Source organism: Dama dama, chromosome 4 (genome assembly GCF_033118175.1).
Source record: "Dama dama isolate Ldn47 chromosome 4, ASM3311817v1, whole genome shotgun sequence".
Classification (NCBI taxonomy): Eukaryota; Metazoa; Chordata; class Mammalia; order Artiodactyla; family Cervidae; genus Dama; species Dama dama.
This window is the reverse complement of record NC_083684.1, coordinates 29,539,793-29,559,719: the sequence shown is the minus strand read 5'-3', so window position 1 is coordinate 29,559,719 and position 19,927 is coordinate 29,539,793. Positions and strand designations below refer to the sequence as shown.

At 39.4% G+C, this 19,927-nt stretch overlaps 1 protein-coding gene across 1 annotated transcript in view; it reads right to left on the bottom strand.

The window, feature by feature from the left end:
- Nucleotides 1–8,814: 8,814 nt before the first annotated feature.
- The window catches only part of LPCAT2 (lysophosphatidylcholine acyltransferase 2), a 65,020-nt gene continuing 53,907 nt past the window's right edge, over nucleotides 8,815–19,927 (bottom strand). Inside the window, exons 13-14 of the mRNA XM_061138531.1 lie at nucleotides 14,698–14,833; nucleotides 8,815–11,021 (exon numbers count right to left, since the gene is read on the bottom strand). Of these exons, the coding sequence (XP_060994514.1) occupies nucleotides 10,837–11,021; nucleotides 14,698–14,833 (321 nt within the window). The 3' untranslated portion in view covers nucleotides 8,815–10,836. The remainder of the gene's footprint in view (nucleotides 11,022–14,697; nucleotides 14,834–19,927) is intronic.

Below are 19,927 nucleotides of genomic sequence, written 5' to 3'. Positions count from 1 at the left end.
GGTTCCAAAGCTCAGGACCCTGAGACTGTCATGTACTTTCTTCTCCCTACATGCGTGCATGCTAAGTTGCTTCAGTCATGTGCAACTCTTTGCAACCCTATGGACTGTAGCCCACAAGGCTCCTCTGTCCATGGGATTCCCCAGGCAAGTATACTGGAGTGGGTGGCCCTGCCCTCCTCCAGGAGATCTTCCCGACCCAGGGATCGAACTCATGTCTCTTATGTCTCCTGCAGTGACAGGTGGGTTCTTTACCACTAGTGCCACCTGGGAAGCCCTTTAATATTCTGAGTTATTTCAGATGGAGCCTGAAAGCTTTCTGGTGGCTTCCCCTGACTGGTATAGGATTAAGGACCCTAGACCTTTAATGGTATCTGAATTGAAGGTTGGTCTTCTTTATGTGTTACAGCCTCGAACCAAATCCATTCAGTTCAGGTGACATCATATGATATTTAGATTTTCTCTCTGGTACACCAGTTATAAAAAGAATTAAAATTTGATTCCTATTGGAATGGAGTTATTAGTGGATGTTGGGGATAAACAGGGAGCCATTGCTTAGCTTGCTTTTATGATTCAAGAGGAAAATAATAATAGGTTTGATGAAAGTTCTAGAAAATGAGCTTGATTTTTTTTCCCCCAGTTTGGAGTTCTGGGGTTCATGTCACTGAAGTATCCCTTTTAACAAGACTGAAAAGCATGCTTGTTCTGAGGAAATGAATTCATACTCAACAGAAGGACATAGTAACACTCCATAGACCTCCACTTTCCCACCCCTACCCCCCATCCAAACTACATTAATAGCTGCTGTTTGACCCCCACCTGGGATGAATCAGAGAGCGTCCCTTCATTCTACTTCTCTTCGGCTGCTGTTTGGAGGGAGAATGAGCACCCATCTCTCCCATTCTCCCTGGTTCTACCTCTGCCTTTCTCCATGAATCTGCACAGCGGGTGTCCCAGGGCAGGAGGACAACATAGGCAAGATCTCTGCTAAGCTCTGAGATCCTTGGGAGGAAAATACGGGATTATATCCACCTGAGTCTCCAGCTTTCCCAACGCTCAGACAGTAATGTCAGCTTTCAAGGAAATACTTGGTATTTGCATAGGATGTTACACTTTGCAGGGTTTTCTCTTGCTCTCTCTCACATGTCCTCTCACGCTTGCTCTGTCTGTCTCCCCTCACCTCTTTCTCTCTCTCTCACACACAGAGTCTTGTCTGAACTGATTCACAAAATCTCAGTGACTTTATGCAAGTGAAGTAACAGCCTCTTTTTACAAATAAGGAAACTGAGTCCCAGAGGTGAGAGATGTGACAATATGTCAGAAGAAGGGAAGCCCCTCATAGCTCAGTTGGTAAAGAATCCTCCTGCAGGCTGGTCTGAAGGTAGTGAGTTATCGCAATTGATTGTTCACAGTCAGTTACAGATCGAACTCCTTGTTCTACTCTTCCCTCCTTCTCACTACTGCACTTGACTAGTCTTTAAAATAAAAAAAATAGAATCCTCCTGTAATGTGGGAGACCCAGATTCGATTCCTGGGTTGGGAAGATCCCCGGGAGAAGGAAATGGCAACTCACTCCAGTATTCTTGCCTGGAGAATACCATGGGCAGAAGAGCCTGGCAGGCTATTGTCCATGGTATTGCAAGAGTCAGACATGACTTAGCGACTAAACCACCACCATTATAAGTGAGCTCAAGGCAGAAAACGAAATCATTCTCCAAAATGTCCTCTAGGGGCCAGACAGCTGTAGAACAAGACCTGTGATCTGGTTCCTTCACTTCTGAGCCATTTATGGTTTATGTTTGAATGTTCCCACAACTGTCCTGCATTTGCCAAACTAGCTAGTAATGCCTGTGGTGCAGGCATTGCAGGGTGATGATGGGGAAGGGGGTAGTTTTGGCAGATTTAAAGGCAGCTTACTAGCTGGTTGGGTTTCTGTTTACACACAGTTTAAACAAAGAGTGAAAGTGTCACTGGGGAAAGTGACAGTGCATCTCTTTGGAGATTTCTATGCTTTGTTTCTTCATCAAGAAACTCTGAAGTTGAGAGTATTCAGTTACTTATTCATCCAGAAATAACATGGCAGAGTTGAGGAAGTCACGCGAGGCCTCTAAATGTGGCAGAATTTGGACGAAGAGGAAATATGATGTGTGAAGATAACATTGACACAGTGTGAGAGGGTTGGGGGATTATTGAACAAATGTTGGGTTTTATTGCAGGTTGAATCTATTGTCTGAGGAAACACTTGTGCTCAAATAAATTTCCTGCATCAGAAATCTGTTTTGGCCTCCTAAACTTTCCCCTGTTCATTTTGTTTGACAAATCATTTGTTCTCCTCCAGTTTGTGAGTCTAAAATGAAAGTAACTCTGAATAGGATGAAAAGTGATTTCAGCAGTTCAACGCTGTTCATAAGGCCTGTGTTTACCTTTCAAAGGAAATTGCTTTCCCCCAACAATCGTACTGCACACAGAGATTTGGCTTCAATTCTCTCAACTTAGGGGCTTCCCTGGTGGCTCAGAGGTAAAGAATCTGCCTGCCAGTGCAGGAGACACAAGAGATGCGGGTTCAATCCCTGGACTGGGAAGATCCCCTGGAGGAGGACATGGCAACCCATTCCAGTATTCTTGCCTGGAGAATCCTATGGACAGAGGAGCCTGGCAGGTTACAGTCCATAGGGTTGTAAAGAGTTTTGTCCAACTGAAGCGACTTGGCATGCATGCATCTCAACTTAATTTGCAGCACCTTCTAGTTTAAAACACTGACAAGCAGGTAACTGAATCTAAGAAGCTTGGAAAAATTTGCAAATTTATATTATGAATGTTTTCCATTAAAGAAAACTGTGTGTGCATGTGCAAAATAAATTTAGGGGATATTTCAGGCTTTTCTACTATGGAGAAGTTGAATTCCAATTCGGCAATGTGAATTCAAACAACCACTTTGGAAGGAATTTAATCCTTCCCCCAACTCCAGCTCTCCAAATTATCACTCACTTGAACTTTCTCCATCAGACACATTTGCTTCATCTTTCTATCAATAGAGCAAAAATGCATCCAGTAACCTGTGAAGCTACCTACTGGGAAAATCAGTCTAGGTTAAAACTTACTAATATTAAGAATATGAGAGTATATCATTAAGGTTATATGGACATCAACAGGATAACACAGGAATATTAAGAACAAATTTATTGCAACAAATTCAACAACTTAAGTTAAGTAAAATATATAAATTTCTTGCAAAACATGACTTATATTGACTTCTCCAAATGCTAGTGAGAATGCAGAGCCATCAAGGTTTTTATTCATTGCTGAGGGGAATGTAAATTGGCACAGCTACTTTGGGAAAATGTTTTACAGTTTTATGCTTCTGGTATCAAATTTCAAAACTCTTTGCCTCTCCATAGAGCACAAAGATTTTCTCACACATTTTTCTCTGAAAGCTTTAGAGTTTTGCATTTTACATTTAAATCTGTGATCATTTTGAATTAGGGTGTGAGGTTTAAATTGAATTTCATGTGATAACATGCAAGTAAATTAATTACCTGTTAGAATAAAACTCCAAACTCTGGTAAGGATGGATAGCCAAATCTAGACACTCGATAAGGTGGTATCTATAATTTACAGGATAAACTGTACACATTTGTGTACATAAAATAATTTGCATAAAGACATGTAACGAAGAAGGAAAATATGACCCATTACTTGGAGAAGAATCAGCCAGTGTAAATAGACTCAGGAATGACACAGATGATGAAATAGGAAACAATGACTGTAAAACTACTATTAATATTATAAATATATTCCAGACGATAAAGAAATCTGTGAACATAATGAGGGAACAAATAATGATTTCTCATTAGCCAAGTGGGCTTCCCTGGTGGCTGAGTGGTAAAGAATCCGCCTGACAAACAGGAGATGTGGATTTGATCCCTGGGTTGGGAAGATCTCCCGGAGAAGGAAATGGCAACCTACTCCAGTATTCTTGCTTGGGAAATCCCATGGACAGAGGAGACTAGTGGGCTACAGTCAGTGCTTGGTCACTCAACTGTGTCTAACTCTTTGCAACTCCATGGACTGTAGCCCACCAGGCTCCTCTGTCCATGGGGATTCTCCAGGCAAGAATACTGAAGTGGGTTGCCATGCCCTCCTCAAGCTACAGTCTACAGGGTTGCAAAAGAGTCAGGTGCTAAGTAGCAGCTAAACAACAACAAACTAGCCAAATAGAAACCAAGAAAAGAACCAAACAGGACTTCCCTGGTGGTCCAGTGGTTAAGACTCCATGCTCCCAACGAAGGGAGCATGGGCTAGATCTCTGTCTCAAAACATTTAAAAGAACTGAAAGCTTTACAAAAAGTTATCAGAGGAGGATTTTTTCCCCCAATCTAGAACCCAGGCCAGGACAGAAAAAAATTTCCTCAGTCTTTATTTACCAGAAGATGACTCTTTTTAGTTCATTCCTTTACTGAGAGTAGCCCCTCAAGATCTTTTTTTTTTTTTTTTCCCTTTCCCAAGATCTCAGTTCCAAACCCCACATCATATAAACACCTTTTGTCTCCCATAGCCACAAGATACAACCCTCCTTGTTACTAAGATTGCTGAATGCCCCCAGGTCAATGGTAACTCAAACCTTTACACAGTTCCAGAGTCCAGCTCCCTTTTCATTTTTGACCTCTGAGCATTTCCTTTAGTTTTGTGCATGCTCAGTTACACATTTCAAATATGTTGGCGACATTTTGCTTAGCATTCTAGGGGTTTTGAGGCCAGAGGGTTCTCAGATTATCTAGTTTCCATGCTTCTGGAACCTTTAATTTTTTACTTATTTTATGGGTTCAAGTTACATTGGCCTAATCAAAAGTTCCCTCACTTAGAGCCAGGCAGCCTTGGGTTTGAGTTTCAGCTCCGGTACTCACCAGTTATATGACTCTGAGCAAGCGACAGAACCTCTCTGAGACTTATTCCCTACATGAGTTTTAAGGATCATAATCCCAGGTTTTCAAAGTTTGTTGTAAAGATGATCTCCATTCTAAATACAAGGCACAATAAGTGAAAGATACAGTTATCATTATTCATTCTTCAAATACTGAGTGTTCACTATCAGGTATACCCTCTAAATGCTAGGAATAACAGACAATAAATACATGAATAATATATAAACATTATAATATATAAATATATATTTGTTATACATATATATACATATAAATAAAACCCCCAGAACTTTAAGTGCACTAATAAAAAGAGTAAAGGATAAAGCAGGGAGACCAGCAAAGGCAACGCTTCACAATAGTTAGAATGAAGGTCCTAGATGCTCCACTTGTGGCTTTATCCTCAAGTCCCTCAAACTCTCCTTTATTCAGCATTTACTTTGTTCTGAGAGGAGAGATGTGACTGAAAAGGCCACTGCAGCAGAGGGTCCCATGAGAACTAGAAAATGCACTCTCCACCACTACCCACAAAGGAAAGAGTTTACTGTAATATCCAGACATTCACCTCATCTTTGGTTTATAGTAACTGGACTGTTCCTACAGGAAGATTTCAAGGTTTTCAGCTGACCTATCCTGGGCCACAAGAAAGGGTCGGGAGGGTTTCCTTGGCTAGGTTATGGTTCGCCAATCTTTCTCCCCATCTCAGCCACTGCTTGGAAGGAACCATTCTGAACCACCTCTGGTTCTCTTTTAAGAACTAAGTCAAAATTTCCCACAAGGAGGAAAATAAATGGCAGATGCTCAACCTACAAATTTTATAAATTAGGCAGCTTTACTACTTTATATAAATTATTAGAAGAATGACCTTTGGAATAAAGACAAAATTGGGTTTAATTGCAAGCTCTATCATTTAATGAATGACTTAAGGATAGGTCTAAATTTTGTTTAATAAAACTAGGGACAACAATACCTTTGCTTCACTGAGTGTTTAAATGTGTATTTGCCTGTAAATCACTTAGCATAATGCCTGATACATAGTAAGGGCTCCAAATTGGTATTATTATTATTACTTATTGTAATAATTAGTAAGTCTATTACTTTCACAAAAGGAAAAGTACTCTTAAAAATGTGAAGTCTACTTACCTCTAAAAGATATGAATGTGTAAACTACTACACGAAGTTAGAATTACTCTATAGTATCTAGGATAATAATTCAATTTTTTCATGTAATAAAATTAGTTTAAAATAAAGTTAATAATTATAAAATCTTTAGGAAATTTTTCATTTCAGAATTCAGAAAGTATAAATAAGCCCCTTAGCAAACTATTCATAATTCAAAACTTATCATGGAATATGGAATTGGTTATTTTTAATAGTCCAAAGATGAAAATGAAACTCATAGCTTCAAAATCTGAAGTATGATCACATGATTATGTTACAGTTATCTGAAGGAAGCTCAGGCATACATTTTAAAATTTACATTTCCAGATAATTTTAATGATACTGGAAAATGTTACATTGTAAGTGGAATCAGTTCAATTCAGTTCAGTTGCTCAGTCGTGTCTGACTCTTTGCAACCTCATGAATTGCAGCATGCCAGGCTTCCCTGTCCATCACCAACTCCTGGAGTTTACTCAAACTCAAGTCCATCAAGTCAGTGATGCCATCCAGCCATCTCATCCTCTGTCATCCCCTTCTCCTCCTGCCCCTAATCCCTCCCAGCATCAGGGTCTTTTCCAATGAGTCAACTCTTCACATGAGGTGGCCAAAGTATTGGAGTTTCAGCCTCAGCGTCAGTCTTTACAGTGAACACCCAGGACTGATCTCCTTTAGGATGGACTGGTTGGATCTCCTTGCTGTCCAAGGGACTCTCAAGAGTCTTCTCCAATACCACAGTTCAAAAGCATCAATTTTTCAGTGCTCAGCTTTCTTCACAGTCCAACTCTCACATCCATACATGACCACTGGAAAAACCATAGCCTTGACTAGACGGACCTTTGCTGGCAAAGTAATGTCTCTGCTTTTTAATATGCTATCTAGGTTGGTCGCCCGAGGTCAGGGGCAGCGGCCGAGAAGAGCAACCCCACCTCCAAGGAGTGGCAGCTGCGGGCACAGGAGGGCCGAGAGGAGCTACTCCACATTCAAGGTCAGGAGGGGCGGCTGTGAGGAGATACCCGTCGTCCAAGGTAAGGAGCAGCGGCTGCACTTTGCTGGAGCAGCCATAAAGAGATACCCCATGTTCAAGGTAAGAGAAACCCAAGTAAGACGGTAGGTGTTGCGAGAAGGCATCAGAGGGCAGACACACTAAAACCATAATCACAGAAAACTAGCCAATCTGATCACAGGACCACAGTCTTGTCTAACTCAATGGAACTAAGCCATGCTGTGTGGGGCCACCCAAGACGGTCGGGTCATGGTGGAGAGGTCTGACAGAATGTGGTCCACTGGAGAAGGGAATGGCAAACCACTTCACTGTTCTTGCCTTGAGAACCCCATGAACAGTATGAAAAGGCAAAATGATAGGATACTGAAAGAGGAACTCCCCAGGTCGGTAGGTGCCCAATATGCTACTGGAGATCAGTGGAGAAATAACTCCAGAAAAAATGAAGGGATGGAGCCAAAGCAAAAACAATACCCAGTTGTGGATGTGACTGGTGATAGAAGCAAGGTCCGATGCTGTAAAAAGCAATATTGCATAGGAACCTGGAATGTTAGGTCCATGAATCAAGGTGAATTGGAAGTGGTCAAACAGGAGATGGCAAGAGTGAACATCGACATTCTAGGAATCAGAGAACTAAAATGGACTGGAATGGGTGAATTTAACTCAGATGACCATTATACCTACTACTGTGGGCAGGAATCCCTTAAAAGAAATGGAGTAGCCATCATGGTCAACAAAAGAGTCCGAAATGCAGTACTTGGATGCAATCTCAAAAATGACAGAATGATCTCTGTTCGTTTCCAAGGCAAACCATTCAACATCACGGTAATCCAAGCCTATGCCCCAACCAGTAACACTGAAGAAGCTGAAGTTAAACAGTTCTATGAAGACCTACAAGACCTTTTAGAACTAACACCCAAAAAAGATGTCCTTTTCCTTATAGGGGACTGGAATGCAAAAGTATAAAGTCAAGAAACACCTGGAGTAGCAGGCAAATTTGGCCTTGAAGCTGGGCAAGTGGAATAGTAGGACATAAATAGCATATACATTGTTAATGATATGTATACAAGATATATGTTGGATATATGTTAAAAACTTCATGAGGGCCTTTCCCTTCTAACAACTCACAGCATGGCATTGACAGAACACTCTAGTCTAACAACGGAGCAAAAAAATGGCAAAGTCAATTCAATTGAACAGAAAAGAAAAAAGAATTATAGATATGTCTGCATTCCTAGGAAAGGGTTCCTTACTAGTATCTTTTTATCCTCCGTAGTGATACCCTTATAAGGATTCCACAAGGACCTTTGTGGTGAGGAGCCCATGTATTCTAACAGAGTCAGTGGTGTATCAATTAACTGCCATCAACTAACCACCTTGCATTTGTAACGGCCTGAAAGGGAGAGTTCCTGAGTCTGAGAATCAGATATCCACACTGCCATGCTTCATACAGACAGCACACCATACGTACGTCTTCTAAAAGGGGCTTTTTTAAGTCTCCATTAGAGGTAGTACTACTACCATCATATTCAGCCTTCCAAGACTCTAAAAACAGTGGCAGAAGAGAATTAAATATACATAAAGCAGGCAACTTGTCCTGTAAACATTCAGTGTGTTGTTATCCTTCAACAGAACTGTTCTTATTGGAAGTTTTATGGTGTATACGTCTTAGGACCTAGTATTTCTCATTTCAAAGAGTAATTTGGGTCTTTCAAACTCATATAAAATCACAGTGCATTTAACTGATTTAATGAAATTTAATTGCTTAACTTTAAATTCTAAGAGAAGAGCCTCTTTGAAGAAAATCTCTGTTTAGATGGCATAAAAGCAGAGGCCTAGTTGGTAGTAACTGCGTTATTACATACACTGCATCAGTCAAAAGTCAACTTTAGGAATACTAACTATTGCTGCTTTGGCTAAAATTTGAGTCTTTCATTAGAGTAAAATTATGTGTGACATTTCATAAGGCTTAAGTGCAAACAAAATTGATTGATCACATTCACAAATATACAAACTTACCCTCAAACCATGATATTAAAAAAGTATATTACATTTGAGACAAAAATGGCAAAATCAGAATTTTTAATTGCCAAGAATTTTATGTAGCAAGTTTGTTCAGTAACATAATAAAAGAGGAATATTACATTGGTAGAAGTGGAATTAAAGAACACAAATATTACTCTAAAACAGTAAAACAATGGGATCACTTTCAAGAGCCTCATAGAAAACCTGTAATTTAAAATGCTACTTTTTCATGATTAATGGGATTAACATGTGCTTTTCCATTATAAAAATGAGGATACATATATCAATTCCATGTGATAAACAATATTATAAAGATGTACTTTCCTAATTACTTAAGCAATTGCTTTCAGCTCATTCCATGCTTTGTCTAAATAGCTTAAGATATGTAAAAAGGAAACAATCATACATATATACTTTAGGATGAACCTTTTTAGTAAGCATGCATGACATCTAATAAAATGGCATTTGAGGGAAATTATTGCTTAAACTAAAGGAAAAAAATACATCATTGCTAAATCCTGCCTGGGGATTAAATTGTGGTCTTGCATTAATAAAGTAGGTTTTTGGATTCCCTAGATTTTGGTGATACTTTGGAACCTTCCTATTTTTCCTGTTGATATTTCAGGCAAGCTCTCAGATGTTAAATAATCTGCGTGCAATGCAGGAGACCCAGGTTTGATCCTTGGGTCAGGTATATCCCCTGGAGAAGGGAATGGCAACCCAATCCAGTATTCCTGCCTGGAGAATTCCATGGACAGAGGAACGTGGTGGGCTGCAGTCCATGGGGTCGCAAGGGTTGGACACAGCTGAGTGACTAACACTTTTCACTTTCATTTTCTCAAATTTGAGAGGACACTTAATAAAATTCCCACTTACATGGTAAAATATATTAATTCTAATATTATGTAAGTAAAGTAAATCTGATTCATTTACTGGGTAAGCACTACATTCTAAACTACCCAACTCAAATGAAACTAAACTCTGGCAAACAATTTATTTTCTCATTATGCAATTAATGTTACCTTCAATAAGGCAATTCCCACATAGCCTTTGGCCACAGTTGTTGTCTTTAAAACAAAGTTCTAAATCTGTAGATCTCACAAAAGGATACGATTTTCTCAGCAGATGGTTAAGGAAATCAACAATAGAGATGCATGCTCAAGAGAATATGAGTTTTTAAGGAGTCTTATCTAATTAACAGAGCTCTCCCTTCCAATCCTCCCACATTCAGCGATCCAAGAAACTGAAATACAAATGGAAAAGATGAATCTGTGAAGTTAAAGGTATAAAATTATGCAACATTCCTCAGGCTCTTCATTATTTCCAGAATGGGAAGAAATTAGAGTTAACAGAATACAACCTTATTTCTTTAGAGGAAGGTAGATGAAAAAGTGTTTATACTTAAAAAATTTTTAGAGTGTTGATTAATGCTCCTCAGTAAACAAAGGAGGTCATTTCATTTATTTGGATATGCAAACGAACCTGGAAAATCAATAAAAATACCTTTATCACCAGTAAGCCAATCAGTATAGCAAAACATTGTATAAAAGAAAAGGAATATTGATAAATACATGTGAATAGAAGCCTTTCAATAAGAAAAATCTATCATTTTTATAAAAAAGCTATCTATTTTAAACATCATCCTTACTCAATCACAAGTAAAATACTATCAATACATGCCTTTGAAATTTCAAATAAAAGCCACCATGGTTTCCTTATGAGGAATATTTGTGTTCAGTCTTCCTTTTTATCTGAGGTACTTTCTTCATGACTTCCAGGGCTGACTTTATTACTTGCAACTGAGGGAGTTGCTTGGATTTCTTTCGGTAATGAAAACACATGGCACGTCTGGAGATCTAAGTAGGTTGTAAATATCTTAGCATATTCTGGATGCTTTAGGGCAAAACTTTTAAATTCCTCTAAAAGAGTAGAAAAAAACAAAATTCAATAAATTGAGATGAATCTTCTTTCGGCATGATGCAGATTAACATATGATCTTAATAATATAATGATTGCAAAAGTCTATTACTCAACTCTTATAAATTATACAACCGCTTTGGCAGATAGTTTTTTCCATTATCTAGTCAAGGTGAAGATATGCATACTTGATTCTCGAGTAGATAAGCTAGAGGATTTGTGCATATTGTATTCTGGGAGACAAGCATGAATATGTTCACAGCAATGTTATTCATAATAGGTAAAAAATGGAAACAATCAAATGTTTGTTAACAGTTGAAATGGAGAAATAAATCCTGGCATATTCAGAGAACATAATGCTGTACAGCCATGAAGACGAATGAATAGCTGTGTTGAAACAATGTGGATAAATCTTAAAACCATAATGTCCAATGAAAAAACCCAAATACATAAGAACACATGCGGTATGAGGCTACTATGCAAAGTTCAAAAACTTCAGCAAAATTAAAATATATTTAAAATTTGTACTTTTGTGGTGAAATGCTAAAGCAAAGCAGGCGGAGATACCTTTTTAAAGTCAGGTCAGCAGTTCCCTCCTTTAAGACAGAGGAAGGGGTTGTATTTTTGGAAGGGACACATGGAGGCTTCTAGAGTTACTGAAAAATTCTATTTCTTGATCTGAGTGGTAGTACACAAGTGTTCATTTATAAACCTTCATTATGCTCCATGTTTATGTTTTTTTTATGTTTATGTTTTATTGTTATATATAATTTTATTATTTCTCTGTAATAAAAAATGTTCAAAAATTTGTTCTCCAGGACTTTCTATTGTGCTGTGCTGTGCTTAGTCATTCAGTCATGTTCAATTCTTTGCTACCCCATGGACCAGAGCCCACCAGGCTTCTCTGTCCATGGGAATTCTCCAGGCAAGAATACTGGAGTGGGTTGCCATGCCCTCCTCCAGGGGATCTTCCCAACCCAGGGATCAAACCCAGGTCTCCTGCATTGCAGGCAGGTTCTTTACCAGCTAAGCCACCCCAGGGAAGCCCAGGACTTTCTGTTACTGACTTTTAAAATGATTTTAACCTTTAAAATTGGTAAAGAACCATGTTGAAAAGCTGAGCCCTGCCTGACCTATAATCAGTAAGAACAAGTAGAGTGTACAATATATAATAATTGTATTACAAGACCCCTGAGTCGTGGGCCTCCTTTTATCTCAGGTGTTTTGATTTGTGACTTGATAAGGTAGAGTATAGAAATTAACTTACTAAATTAACCATCAGAATTTGAACCTTAAGCCCCTAATAGTTTCTGAGATATGATGCTACCCTCAACTTTGAAATTTCTCTCTCTTTTTCTGTTAGGATGGAGAAAGCTTTATTGAACTTATATAGCAAAGGGAGCCTGGTCTTTGAATAAGCTTGCTATTTGACTCTCTAATAAAAGGCTTTTAACCCAATATCCTATTTCTATTCATTAAAAAAAAAATCCTCCAATAACCAAGTGTCTACTTCATGGCACATTAGAGTACCTAGCAATTCCTTCCTGATGATATAAACAGGTCTTAGTGATGAGGAAGTCACCAGATTGAGCCCAGATCATTCTCTGTAATTACAACATTATTTTGTATTAATAGACTTTATATTTCCAAATCAGGTAAGCTATTAATTATTCTTTCTTAACACCCAAAATAAAGATTTATCTGCATGAGTCTATTTCAGTGATGGAGGTAAAGTGGACTTTAAGTGATTTCTAAGATACATATGCAGGAGAGTTGATCTATGGAAACCATGAGCTTTAATTTTAAGACTTGTGCTCTGGTCAAAAGATGCAGGTCTCTGTCTCCTTTGGGGATGCCAGTGGCATTAAAGAATAACTCATTTCTAGAAGTGCTATGAACTGGCAATAAGTAGAATTTGGGCATTAATTTTGCTAAAGGAAAACCAAGAATGAAAACTTACATGATCATATTTAAACAATGTAAATGGTCACATTCATGATAAATTTTTATACCTATTCTTTCATAAAATCATATTTAAATACCTCAAACGTTCCTGCAAAAAAAAAAAAAAGTGGGCTTGCATAATATTGGGGAAGAGGAGATATTCTTTATATTCTAAAAAGAAAAATGTTGAACTCCAAAAAACAAAGTAGATTTCTATAAAAAAGATATTAAAATCAACAGGTAAACATATGACTACCTACAAGTAATTCTCAGTACTAGCTTCCATTGAAATAATAATTCAAAATAGTTTTTCAAAATGTGGTAGCTTTGAGACTTCTTTGTGGCCCAGTGGTTAAGACTTCATCTTCCAATGCAGGGCGTGTGGGTTTGATCCCTGAGAGGAGAGCTAAGATCCCCCACGCTTTGAGGCCAAAAAAGTCAAAGCATAAAACAAGTAATATTGTAACAAATTAAATAAAGACTTTGAAAATGGTCAACACCAAAAAAATCTTAAAAAGAATACTAAAAAAAAAAAATTTGTAGCTTGGAGTAATACAGTCTTAATTATGCAATAAAAATGGCCAGAGAATTAGTACACATGAGGTTTATGACTCTTAAGTTTTACATCAGTATATATTTATCCTTTATCAGTATATACTTATACTTTATCCTTTCTTTGTTTTTAATGAACTTAATAGAGTAAGTGCCCTAGGCACCTAATTATCTAAAATAGAAGAAAAAATAGCCCAATGACAGTAATTAAAAACAGAGAGTAAGCGTAGTATGTGATCTAAAGCCCCCATCCAATGAAAGTTATCAGGCTGAAACTCTTTGAGCACCAGAAGGAAAAAGGCATTCAAGAGGAATCCTCCTCCAGCCCACCAGAGAAGACTGGGGAAGATAAGCCATGTTTATGACCACATCAAAGCTCTGCCAAATTGTGTTTCCCAAGAACATTATGAAATACATGGAAACTGATGAAACATCCCTTCATCCCTTACAGGACTTATTTTTAAATTTTTGTTTTTATTTAATTTTATTTGTTTTTATTTTTTGGCCACATCATGCGGCATGAGGGATCTCAGTTCCCCAGTCAGGGATCGAACCTGCCTCGAAAGTGCGGAGTTTTAACTACTGGACTGCCAGGGAAGCCCCAAGGGCACTTATTTTAATGCATGGACTTGAGCCAACAGGAGAAAGGCTGGTGGACAGACCTGCCATCTGGCCTCAAGGTCTTCCTCCATGATAGTCCCTCCCTCACAGGGGTATATAATGATATAATGACATGATATAATGAACATGACAGCTCACCTAAGCTACTAACAGGAAACATTAATAGATGGTTTAGTTACTCTTATTACTGTAGGTCCCTCAGCCTGTATCCCTCTACTGTGGCTACAACTGACATTTTCTGGCGAATGATCGTAGGTAAGTCACTTAGATTCTTTGCATCTTGATAACATAAGAATAATGAAGAGTACTGATTGAATAGGCCTGCTGTAAAGAATAAATGAATTAATATATATAAAATGCTTGAAGAGTGCTTAGCATATGGTAATGTCCCGATAATTAGCTTCTGCCATTACACCTCTACTAATATTATTGCTATCATCATCATTGTTACTATTATTTCTATCATTAACATATTAGAGGAGGGAAACAACACTTGTATGAGGGTCAGTCATAGTCTGGATGCCCTCCTCGTACACTGAATCAGCCAAACTGCCTACTCACCATAGGAAACAGAATCCCCCTGGGCTATTTCCTTGAAGAGACCAGAAACATCAAGGTCAGGCACTCCAAGGGAAGCCTGAAGGATGGTGGAGAACTCTTCCTCTGTTATGAAGCCATCCTCATCAACATCAAAGAGCTGAAGGAAAAAGAAAATAAAGCCTAAGAATGAGCTCCTCCAGAGCAATGGCAGTATGTGTGTGAGTATGGCAGAGTATGGAATAATCTTGGAAAATAAATTCTTTAGTAATTCAGACATTCGCTGTGCCAGGGGCTCAGGATATTTGTCCATATGTATGATCTCTGCTGCCTTCACAATACTTACTAGTTTAGTGGTAGAAAGAGATAAAATTAAAATAGGGGCTACAACCATAGTAAGCACAGAAGCACATGGGGGTCCTCTGTAGAACAAGATGAATCCTACCTGAAGAGGTCAGGGAAGGCTTTATGACATTTGAGTTGGGTCTTAAAACATGAAGAAAATATACAAGGAATACACAAGGACTATACAAGGAATATGCAAGCCTGAGGCTCAAGTCAGGAGAGAGAAAGACAACCAAGAATCAGATCATAGTGCATCATCTAACCCTGCAGGATGATGATGGGAAGGACTGTGGCGTGATTGACTGTGTACTGAGGGAGCTCTCTAAGGAAGAGGGTGGAGGATGGATTGGAGGCAGAAGGTTGAAAAGACTTCTGTTGTTGTTCAATCACTAAGTCATGTCCAACTCTTTGCAACCCCATGGACTGCAGTGCGCCAGGCTTGCCTGTTCTTCAGTATTTCCTGGCATTTGCTCAAACTAATATCCATTGAGTCTATGAGACAAGAAAAACAAGAGTCTGGGGTAGAGAAGCATGAAGGGCAGGAAGAGAGAATTTATAAGGAAACAAAGGTGGGACTTGCATTTCACTTACAGGCCTGCAGTAATAGAAAATAAGGAGCCAGTGATGGCTGAGGTGTTCTGACTTGAGCAAGGGGTGAAAACATTATGTTACCCACAGTAATGGGGGAACTTAATGGGGGAACAGGTACCCAATGAGATCAAGGGTTAGACCTGGAGAGGTAAATCTGAATCAGAAGTGTCAGTTAGAAGTAAAGTCTAGCACATCAGTGCAGGAGAACGAAGAGCCTTGAGATATGAATTCAGGTAAGAACTGAAACTCTTAAGTGTGTTTGAGCTTCTCTGTGGAAAATGCACAAAGTAAGGCAGAGTCCTGGAAACTGTAAGAGTTGAGGTGTGTGCAGGGAAGAGGAACCAGCAAAAACAACAACAATAACAAAAGCAGTCAGACAGATGGAGAAGCAGAAAGAAAGAGCATGCATCTTGGAAGCTAGGGGAGATTTTTAGGAAAGAGGAAGAAACTCTGACTGTGGTAATGGCCAACACAGTAAAATGCCATAGGAAGGCCAAGCAAGGAGCAAAGAGGTTTGCTGGATTTGGCAATTAGGAGATCCTGATGACAGATGGTAATAGGAGTCAAGGAATGAATAGATATGAAGTATGGAGGCAAAGGCACGGGCTCTTCTTTTAAGAAATTATGGGGGGCTTCCCTGGTGGTCCAGTGGTTAAAAATCTACCTTGCAATGCCTGTGATACCAGTGGGTAACATAACTCACTTTTACCCATTTGCTCAAGCCAGAACACCTCGGCCACCACTGGCTCCGTCTTTTCCAGCACAACAGACCTCTAACTGATATGCAAGTTTTGTTTTTGCTTCCTTATAAATTCTCATTTCCTGCCCTTCCTGCTTCTCCACCCCAGACTCTTGTTTTTCCGGTTTGATCCCTAGTCTGGGAAGATCCCACATGCCACAGCTACTGAAGCCTGCTCACACTACAGTCTGTGCTCCACAATAAGAGAAGCCACCACAATGAGAAGCCCACACGCTGCAACTAGAGTAGTTCCTGTTCTCTGCAACCAGAGAAAAGCCTGCTCAGTGACAAAGACCCAGCACAGCCAAAAATAAATAAATAATTTAAAAAGAAATTATGGAATAAAGGGCAGGAGAGAAAGGGGGTAACAAGCATGCACAAAAGGAGGCTGCCTACAGGAAGGGAGAGACTGAATATGTTTATAGGCAGAGGGGAAAGGGTGGGATATTGAGAGCTGCAAATCGGGGGATAGTTGATATGTCATATTCAAAATCTTCTCCCGGGTATTCACATTTTTAAAATGATATCAACACTGACTCTTTGCAGGCACTGATTCAACATGTTCAAATACCTTTACACACTCATTTAACCCTGATGACAGTCTACCCTAATGAGTCTTAAGTAAGGGAGGGGTTGTTATTAGTCATATCTCACAGATGAGAAAGCTGAGGAACACGGAAGCCAGGCAACTTTCCCAAGGTCACAGAGCTTGTCAGTGGTCAAGCTGGCACCCAAATGCAGGCAGATAATATCTAGAGCTCCTGCTGCTAAGGTATCTACTTCTGACCAAACACACAATCAAAAACAGGCATAGGGTAAGGTGTGATAATCATGAAAAGAACAACAAGCAAATATTGAATAGTGCTTTAATTGTCCATTAAGGTGGGAGGAGAAAAACAGAACTTGAAGTTGTGATTTGCTGCCCCTTGATGAGAAGGCACAGACTCCTAGTCCATTTTCTACACTCAGCCCCTGAATGGAGGATAAGACAGTTGTAAAGTACAGAGTGCATTAGCATTTGTTTTCACAAATGGTAGCCCCAGGGCTCTTTACGGGCCTTGGACTTCAGACATGAACAGCCAGGTTGTCACACGCCCCACTCCCATAAATTCTAAGTTTTCTGTAAAAGTCTTCCATTCCTAAACAATTCTCACCAACTCATCAAATCGTCTAAATTCCTGCCACATTTGGTGCTCTGATGGCTGTCTCCTCTGTATAAGTTCCCTTCACACGTCCATGCTGGGACCTTAACTTCCTGTCACAGTCGTTGTGACAGAGGACGTTTTGCCACAACGACCCCATAATACCCCTCCATTTCTCTCAATTCCTCACGTCCCCAGTACTCTCTATGCTACACAGTTCCCAGATCTCAGGTAAGTCCCATCCTCTGGGCGCTGGTAGAAGGTTCAACACCCCAGTTCCCTTGGAGAATGGGAGAGTGCTATCTCCCCAGTGCACAGAATGCTGCAGGACTCTGTATCCATTCAGCCAGTCCGTGTCTTTTGGTTGGAGCATTTAATGCATTTACATTTAAAGTAATTATTGATATATATGTTCTTATTGGTATTTTCTTAATTGTCTTGGTTTTGTTTTTGTAGGTCTTTTCCTTCTCTTGTGTTTCCTTCCTATAGAAGTCCCTATAGCATTTGTTTGTAAAGCTTATTTGGTGGTGCTGAATTCTCTTAACTTTTGCTTCCCTGTAAAGCTTTTGACCTCTCCATCAATTGTTAAATGAGATCGTTGCTGGGTAGAGTAAACTTGGCTCTGAATCAAAACATCCTTTCTTTCCTAGCAAGCCTGTGGTTCAAGACCACCAGGACCCTGCCTGGAATCTGAATGATGAACAGAGTTTGGAGTTTGTCTCTCTGACAGCAGCGCCCACGGGAGACGAAGAGCAATTCCCGCAGCTGGGACCTCTGGAGCTGCCTGCTTCAGGGCCTTCCCAGGAGCCTGTTTGTTGTCCTCACAACTGATTCCTCAGCCAGTCTACTGCTAATGACTGAAGAATGCTGACTAATATTCTACCTCTAAAGGTCACCATGGTGGTGAAACATGATCAAAGATGGGCAGTTAACTGTGAAGCGTTACTAAAATAAAAGGATGAGAATGGATCCTGTATATATAAAATGATACTACTAAATAAAAACATAGAAGCATGCCAAAATCATTTTCAAAAACATCAAACACCCTTGAGAAGGTTAAAAAAATAACCAAACTAAAGCGTGACACTTGCCTTACTGAAAAAAAGAGCTAATTACAGTTTTAGGTTCTCCTTTCCTTTCCCTACCTCTCCCCCCAAAAACCAAGGTCTAGGCTAGAGAAAAATCTCAGGACTTCTTTAAAAACAATAATTACTATGATTAAGGGCCAAATTTTCTATCAGGTCTTTCATTGGTAAGCCCAAAGTGACCACTTGCACAGCTGAACTTATAATCATACAGACAATCCCAGAACAGGAACAGAAATAACTGGATCGGAATAAGTTAGCTATGTGCATAATTTTAGGTTTTACGATGAATAAGGCGGTAAAAGCCAAAAGTTTTCAACTTGGAAAGCGTTCTGGCCCTTTCCTTGTGACCATCTGCTAAGCATCAGCCTCTTAGGTTCTTTATAGACCCAGCAGTTAACTCAGTTGAAAACAATCTGAAATAAAAAGTCAACTTGGGGGCTCTCTGTCAATGACAAAACACATGGAAATTCTTGAGGCTATCCAGGATGGTCTCTAAGACATGAGAAAGGACTCTGGGAGGAAGAAGGTCTTTCTGGATGATAGAGGGGAAGACACTTGTTGAGGACACAGTGGGATATTCTTCTCTGAGAAATTCAGGAAGAAATGAGTAGGAAACAGACATGGGGAAGGTCCTCAGGCATATGGTGGATGAAGCAGAGACTCAAGGAGCTGAATGATAAAAGAGTCCACATACATGACTTAAAAGACACATAGTGAGATCAAGCTTCTATTTTACTTGAGAACAGAGCATGTATGATTAGAATTTGGAAGGGAATATCCCATTCAAATACAAATTAGATGAAGCAACTTTCATCTCCAAAGAATTGGAACACACTTTGGGAATCACCTCTTTATAAGTGATAAACGAAATCAGAGTTCTCATCATTTAAATCTCCATTAAATTCTGCTGGGGATGGGGGACATGGATGTTATTCATTGCCCCCTGATCCCCCATCCTGCTATGACAATATATATGATACAACAGGAAAACATACAGGGTGGAAATCTGAGACATCATGGTAAAGATGAAAGGTGCTTCATCTAATCTGTATTTGAATGGGATGTTCCTTTCTGAATTCTAATCATACGTGCTCTGTTCTCAAGTAAAATCAAAACTTGATCTCACCTTGTGTCTTCTGAGTCATGTATGTGGACTCTTATCACTTGATGCCACCACAACAAAATAAACTTCATCAGGAAAAAATTGCCAAAAACATCTCTGACATATGGAGTGAGAAAACAAGGATGGATCAAAACTTTCTTCATGGCAAATTAGGATGACAAGAGACAGGTCATGTTTATTTATAAACCTCACTTTGGGGCTCCCAAATGGGGAGGCTGAAAAGAAA